The sequence below is a fragment of the Myotis davidii genome, unplaced genomic scaffold (assembly GCF_000327345.1).
Source record: "Myotis davidii unplaced genomic scaffold, ASM32734v1 scaffold1439, whole genome shotgun sequence".
NCBI lineage: Eukaryota > Metazoa > Chordata > Mammalia > Chiroptera > Vespertilionidae > Myotis > Myotis davidii.
Window position 1 is genome coordinate 1,193,642 of NW_006292342.1, and position 7,735 is coordinate 1,201,376.

Below are 7,735 nucleotides of genomic sequence, written 5' to 3' on the forward strand. Positions count from 1 at the left end.
CATTCCTCTCTCTCTCTGGAATCAATAAAAACATTTTTTTAAAATGTGACTGCTGAATACTGTAGTATATGGACACTTAAAAATGGTTGCCATGGTAAACTTTGCTATATATATATTTCACCACAATTTTTCAAAAAATGGAAAAAAAAAATGGAGTAGCACCATGGCCCATTTTGCCACAGGGAAAAGCAGGCCCTGCTTCCAAAAGCTTGGGTGGCTCCTTTCATGGGAGGAGCTCAAGGTCAGATGCTGCAATGCTAAAATAACAACAATAAAAATGGTATTTATTGCTGTTATTTCACTGGGGGGTGGGGCAAACTGATACCAAAATTTATATGGAAAAACTCAAGTCCATGACCAGCTAAGATAATTTTACAAAAATGGGCAGAGACGAAGAACCCAGCCTAGGAGAGAGTAAAACATATGCCAAAGCCAGAACAGTCCAAACAGTGGGGTTTTGTTACGTGAAGAATGGGCCAAGGGAACAGGAGAGAGAGAGCCCAGCACAGCCCCCTCTTGGGGAGCTGGGGTCAGACAGGGGGGTTTCCACAAACCAGCGGTGGAGGGTGGGCTCCGTGGAGTGGTGCTGGGGAAGCAGCTTGCTCTGGCCAGGAAAAAGTCCGCCTGGAACCCACCTCAGACCTGACACAGAAAGTAAACGCTGAAGGAATAATATGAAGGTCCAATTACAAAGCCACAGGAAGAAAATGTAGAATATTGGGGGTCTCAGGAAGGGAAAAGATTCCTTTAAAAATTCCTCAGTGTCTAACCACTATGTGGTACACCTGAAACCAATATATTGAATGACAACTGTAATTGAAAAAATACAAAACCTCAACCAATAAAACTTCAAATACAAAAAAAAAAAATTCCTCGCATGGCTCGCTTGGCTCAGTGATTAAAGCATTGGCTCTTGGACTGAAGGGTTGTTGGTTCGATTCCTGTCAAGGGCACGTACTTTGGTTGCAGGCTCAGTCCCAGTTGGGCACCTGGGGGAGGCAACCAATTGATGTGTCTCTCGCACATTGATATTTCTCTCTGTCTCTCCCACACCCTTCCACTCTCTCTCCCTTAAAAAAAAATTCTTCAAAGCACAAACTATATATGAAAATACAAGGTGATCTCATTTATATGTGGGATCTAAAAAAAACTGAACTGATAGATAAAGAGCAGGTTAGTAGCTGCCAGGGATGGGGGTGGGGATGGGTGAAAGGGGTCAAAAGGTAGCAACTTCCAGTTATAAGATAAATAAATCTCAGGATGGAATGTAGAGCATGGTGACTGTAGCTCATGCTACTGTATTGTATATTTGAAAGCTGCTGAGAGTAGATCTTAAACATTCTCATCACAAGAAAAAAACCTAACTCTCTAAGGTGACAGACATTAACAAAATCTACTGTGGTAATCATTTTGTAATATATGCCTACATCAAATCATTCACGTACACCTAAAACAACTGCAATGTTCTATGTCAAATACATCAGTAATAATAATGGAAAAAATTTAAAGACGATGGGTTTAACTATATCGGACATAAAGATTTCTATTTGATAAAAAACAAACAAACAACCTCCAAAAGACTCATAGTCACGTGAGAGAAGAATACAGCCAGGGAGGAGATACTCGAAATGCCAAACATGGGCAAGTGATCACCTTCCAGAACAAGTCATCAGCTTTTTCTGTAAAGGGACAGGCAGCAAACACTGGAGCTAGGTGGGCCATGGTCTCAGTGGAAAATGGTGCAAATTTTGTAAATGAATAGGCGTGGCTATGTTTTTATAATTTTGAATTTTACATAATTTTGCTCATGTCACAAAATGTTACGCTTCTTTTCATATTGTCCAACCATTTAAAAACGTAAAAACCATTCTTAGCTTGTGAGCCATAGAACAACAGCCCTGGCCAGTGTTCTCAGTGGTGAGAGCGTTGGCCCATGCATCAAAGGGTCATGGGTTCGATTCCCAGTCAAGGGCACATATCTGGGTTGCAGGTTTGATCCCCAGCCCCGGTCGGGATGCATTTGAGAAATCTCACATAGATTTCTCTTTCTCTTTCTCTCCTTCCCTCCCTCCCTCCCTTCCACTTTCTCTGAAAATCAATGGAAAAAATATCTTGGATGAGAATTAACAAAAAAATAAAAATAATAAAAATAAAAAACAGGCAGCTGGCTGGATTTGGTTCACCAACCCCTATCCTGGGATGTGCCAGACATTTCTCAAAACTATCCAAAGCAAAATGGACAAAAGCTACAAATAAGTGGTCCAAGGAGGAATCTTATTAAACATACTAGAGCCCGGCACGTGAAATCGCATGGCTCGCTCACCTGCATGCGCCTCGCCTTGCTCGAAGCCCCACCCACCTGCGTGTGCCCCAGCCACCCTGCTGTGCTCACAGCCCTGACGCACCGTGAGACCCATCAATGCACCTCCTGGTGACTGGTCATTAAGGCCGTGGCTTTTTATAATATAGATATGGTGATGCCCAACCTCATCAGAAGTCAAAAAAATGCAAATTAGAACAAGGAGATACCACTTTGCACCGCACCAGGTGGACAAAACATTAGAAAGACATGTAAGACTCAAGCATGGCTGCTGGGAGTGTGACCAGGGACAGCTTTTCCAGGAAGGGCCAGGCAGGACTTCTGACACTGGGCACCTCCTGTGGCCAGTGACCCTCCTGAAGGGCACCAGTGAGGAGGGTCCCAGCACTGTTCATGGCAGTCAGGAGCTGGAAGTAATCCAGGTGCCTACCAAGGGGAGATGGGATAAGAAAAATGTAGCACATACTAGGGCATTAAAAGTGACAAACTGGATTTATATCAGTATGGAGAGTTCAAAAACAGTGTGTACAGAAGAAAAATTAAGAAAAGAATGAGATTTTTTCCCCTCTAAAGCACAATACCATTTTAGGAAATTAACACACACAGGGCATATTTTTCAAGGACACTCACATATCTAAATAACTCTGGAAGGTGGATTGCCAGGAATGATATTAAGTGGGGTGAGGGGTGAGAATTGATGGAGGGTGTGTGTGAATGGCATAGGGCAGAGATTGGCTGACTCTAGCTCGAGGGCAGTTTTTACATTTTTAAATGGTTGGAAAAACAATTAAAAGAAGGATTCCATTTGGGACACATGGAAATTATATGAAACTGACATTTCAGTGTCGGCACACAAGTTTTCTTGGCACACAGCCATGCTCGCTTATTAATACTTATATTGTTTACGTCTGCTTTCATGCTACAAAGGCAAAATTGAGGCAACAAATTAATAAACATGTATACAGTAAAAATATACATTTTTTGCCCAGGCTGAGTGGCTCAGTTGGTTGAGCTTCATCCTGTGCACTGAGGGGTTGCTGGTTTAATTCCCAGTCAGGGCACATATCTGGGTTGTGGGTTCGATCCCCGGGTGGGGCACATATGGAAGGCAACTAATCAATGTTCTCTCCCTTCTCTCTCTCTCTTTTTTTTCTCTCTCTCCCTTCCTTGGGTGAGGATTAAAAGAAATAATAATAAAATTTAAAAATATACACTTTTGCCCTGGCTGGGCAGTTCAGTTGGTTAGTGTCGTTCCGATATGCCTAGATTGCAGGTTCGGTCCCCCGTCAAGGCACATATAAGAATCAACCAATGAATGCATATATAAGTGGAACAAGAAATCAATGTTCTCCCTCTCTCTCAAATCAATAAAAATAAAGAATGTCCAAAATTGTAGAGAATTTAAAAATATATATACAATATATACATTTTTTTTGTATATAATATACCTTAATAAAGCTGGGCGGGGGAGGGGGGGCGCGGAGAAAAGAGTAGAATGGAGTTATTGCAACAGAGATCATATGGCCCACAAAGCTGAAAATATTTACTGACTCTCATCATTGAGGCTGGAAAAGAAGGTGAAAAAAGAGTAAAGTAAAAGAGCAGTGTGGTTACCATGGGCAGAAGAAATTTCATTAACTCAGGTTTGGCCCCTTAAGTCCAAAAGAAATTGTGAAAAATGTAAATTACTCACCAACCCAGTGCTGGAAAGGAGTGAGCCCAAGAGGGCGTAAAGCAATTTGGTAATAGACAACAAGATCCTCAAAATGCCCTTTTAGAAACCTGCCCTGAAAACACAGACCAGGGGATATGAAGGGCTCCTGGGAAGGACGTTGGCGTGGTAGCCTTGAGAGTAAAAAATGATGTGGCTGCTCACAACCAAAAAGGCACCTCCCACAAATTCTTTTTATTTTTTTAAAAAAAATATATATTTTATTGTTCTTAATAACATCAGAAATGTCCCTGGTTTATCGTTCTACCAGAGAGATTATAAATCCTGGCTTCAAGGACTGTGGGCAAATTCGCTAACCTGCCTGTGCCTCAGTTTCCTCATCTATAACATGGGGGTTAGAAACACTCCACCTTATATAGGTGCTGGGGATTTGAATGAATTAAAATATGAAAAGGGAGTCTAATAATGCCTTGGTCTATAGTACGGGCTGCCTAAATGCTTTTAAAAGTAAAATGAAGAGAAACAACAAATTCCAAGCTCCATGTTCCAGACTTGAAAAATATATATTATTTTCTGTGTTAAAAAATTCAGAAGGAGCCCTAGCCAGTCTGGCTCAGTGGGAAGAGCGTTGACCTGCGGACTGAAGGGTCCTAGGTTTGATTCTGGTCAAGGGCACATGCCTAGGTTCCTGGTTTGGTCCCCACTGTGGGGCTTGCAGGAGGCAGCCAATCAATGATTCTCTCTCATCATTGATGTTTCTCTCTCTCTTCCTTTCTGAAATCAATAAAAAAATATATTTAAAAAATTCAGAAGGAAAGAAGCAGAAGTGTCGACAGCAGCTGCGTATGGGCAGTGGTAGGTTTATGGGAGTTTTATTTTGTGTTCTAGATTTTTCTGTACTTCCCAAAGCTCCCACAAAGAATATGAATTACTCTCATAGAAATATGTCTCAAACAAGAGCAGAGAAAATTTCAAAGTCTTGGAGAGACCCGAGATATGCATGTGTCTGGCTGCCCCCTCTTCCACTGATCTCTGTGGTGCCTTTCCCAGATTGGGGGACAGGACTTTGGGGTTCTCCAGGCTTTTCCAGCCCAAGGGGAAGACTGCCCTTCAATTGCAGTGAGCAAATTCTACTGGGTGGAGAGGTTGGGCTCCTTCTTGCCTCTTCCTCCAGGGAGCCCTCCCTGACCTACGCATCTAGCTGACCTACCTAAGCGAATGCATAGTCCAAATACTTGTCAAGTCCTCCTAGTATTATATCTCATTTTATTTCCCAGTCTACAAACCCAGGAGGACCTACCCCTGATGCTCAGGCTATCCTGTACCCCGCTTCTCTAGCCTCACCCTATTCTAGTTTGTCTAATACCTTGGATGCACCTATACCCCTCCTCACCTCAGGGCCTTTCCCCCTGCTGAGCCCCCCTCCCGGAACACTCTTCTTCCCACCTCTTTGCCATCTGACTGCTTCTTTCCTTTCACACCTTGGTTCAGAGTCAACACCTAACCCTTGAGCACCCGTTATGTGCCTGGTGCCACACTGAACACGTAACATGAATTGATGCATTTAAGCCTCATACTAATCTGGTGACATCGGGCTGTCAAGACCCCCAATTTGCAAATGAGACACAGAGAAGTTAAATAAATTGCTCAAGGGCGCAGAGCTAGGGAGCAGGGAAGACCGGGCCACCACCCCATCAAACACGTATCTGCCTCAAACACGGATTCTCTGAAACAATTCTTCACTTATTTATTGTGGTTTATCGCAGGGGCTTTTGTCTATCTTGTGCACCGCTGTGTCCCCAGGGCCTAGAAGTTTGGTACATAACAGGCACTCCATAAATATTTGCTGAATGAGCAGTGAAATGAATTAGCACATTGGGGCTGGCTGCAGCAAGAGGGAGTTAGGTGAGACAAAGGGAAGAACTGCTGGGGAGGATATCACTGTCTGTGTGTCCCGACGGCAGGAGGTCCCATGACTGCCCTGGGAGGCATGTCTGGAATGGAGGTTGCCTCTCAGAGGTCCTGAGGTTGGGCCAGGCGGAGCCCCTGGCTAGAGGCCAGAGTCGCAGGGCTGGGTGTTTGGAATAGATACAGGACAGAGGGGTGGTGCCTGGAACTGGCCAGAAACAACATGGAAAAGCAAGAAAACACAGCTGCGTCCCCACCCTCCAGCTGTGCCTCAGGTCCCACCATGAGGCTCTGGGCACCTTAGATATGAGGTTGGCATGAGAACCTGGGTCTCCCCTCTGAGCCCTGCTGCAGGTTCAGGCTAACTTCGGTTTAGGTCCTGGTTGGGCCACTTCCTGGCTGTGTGACGCGGGGCAAGTGCAGCTTACCCCCAAGCCCCTGTTTCCCCAACTATAAATAGACTGACCTGAAAATCATCAGCAGACACAGAAACAAGCACTGATGGAGTACTTACTGTGCGCGCTAATTCACAAGCATCCCACAGGGGGGACCGTTATTATGCCGCTTCACAGATAGGGAAGCCGAGGCCCAGAGAGAAGCTGCGCGCTCAGAGACACAGCAAGTGGACTTGCAGCCCAGGCTGCCTGGCTGCACCGCCCTGCCTTCAGCCCCTCTATGGGTGAAGCACTGAGCACAGCACCCAGCTCCAGGCTGGGGTCTGATAAAGAGCAGCTGCTGTCATTATTATGAATCATCCTGGCAGCTTCCCGGGGGCCTCAGGGCAGCAGTGGTAGGCAGCTGCCATTCTGCACAACCCACATCCCCTTTCTTGGCATGAAGACTCAGCACTTCCTTCAGGGAGCGCCCCTCAGGACTTGGCCACAGCAGGACCTGGGTGGGGCTCCTCTACCCCAAAGGGCTAGGCAGTGAGGGTCAGCGATGAGCTCAGTGTTGGGCATGTGACCCGAGCCGGCAATGAGTGCCACCGTTGGGGTTTTTATTGGCAACGTTTGGACCGAGGGGCTCCCTTTCCACTGAGCGGCAAGCACAGAGGTGCAGAGCGGCGGGGTCACCTTTGCTGGCCTAAGAGAGAAGCCTCAAGGGTGCACAGAGGAAGGGAGAGAAAGAAAGATTCAAGAGCACCAGGATCCAGCCATGCCTGAAGCTATCACTAAGTTACATTCCCTTGTCATGGCTTGAACTGGTCTGAGATTGCTTCCTGCTACCGACTGAATAAACAGGGAGCAAACCAACAGTCTTGGGGAGACCCTCTGACAAGTACGTTCTGTCTTCTGCACACGCCCAGTGTACGACACACGAGGACATACTTGACAGACACGCAGTTGTTCAGCATGATCCCTACACACTGAGTCGGTGGCATGATCTTGTCCCCTTTTTGCAGAGAGGGAAACAGAGGCTCCAAGATGGGGATGGCCTGTATGGTGGAAGGCTGGGGTGGGGCTGGACCCTACTGTTCAAATGAAGCAAGAGGGGCCCTCCACTGCCCTCCCTGCCCAGCGTGGCTCACCTGCGGCCCCGTTGCAGCTTTGCTCTGTGATGCTGATCTTCTTCACCAAGTGGACGTTGCCAGTGGAGGCAGCGGGCGAGGAGAACACTGCCTCCACCACTTCATGGCTTCGGAAGACAGGGTGGCTCTCGGTTCCTCCGGATGCCACCAGGGCCCGCAGCCCTGCCCCATAGGGCTCCAGGCTCTGGGCCCGCTGTGCAGGGGCCCCAGCGGCCGTGCTGGCGGCCACCTCCACCTCCCGAGGTCCCTCTACCACTCGGATGGTGTCCACGCGAACGGGGCTGTCTGGCGGTGGCCAGGCCTGGGG

At 46.7% G+C, this 7,735-nt stretch overlaps 1 protein-coding gene across 1 annotated transcript in view; it reads right to left on the reverse strand.

Annotated features, from left to right (window-relative positions):
- The window catches only part of KANK2 (KN motif and ankyrin repeat domains 2), a gene marked incomplete at its 5' end in the record, with an annotated part of 31,480 nt that extends 23,745 nt beyond the window's left edge, over positions 1-7,735 (reverse strand). Inside the window, one exon of the mRNA XM_006765831.2 lies at positions 7,429-7,735. Coding sequence (XP_006765894.1) covers positions 7,429-7,735 — 307 coding nt within the window. The remainder of the gene's footprint in view (positions 1-7,428) is intronic.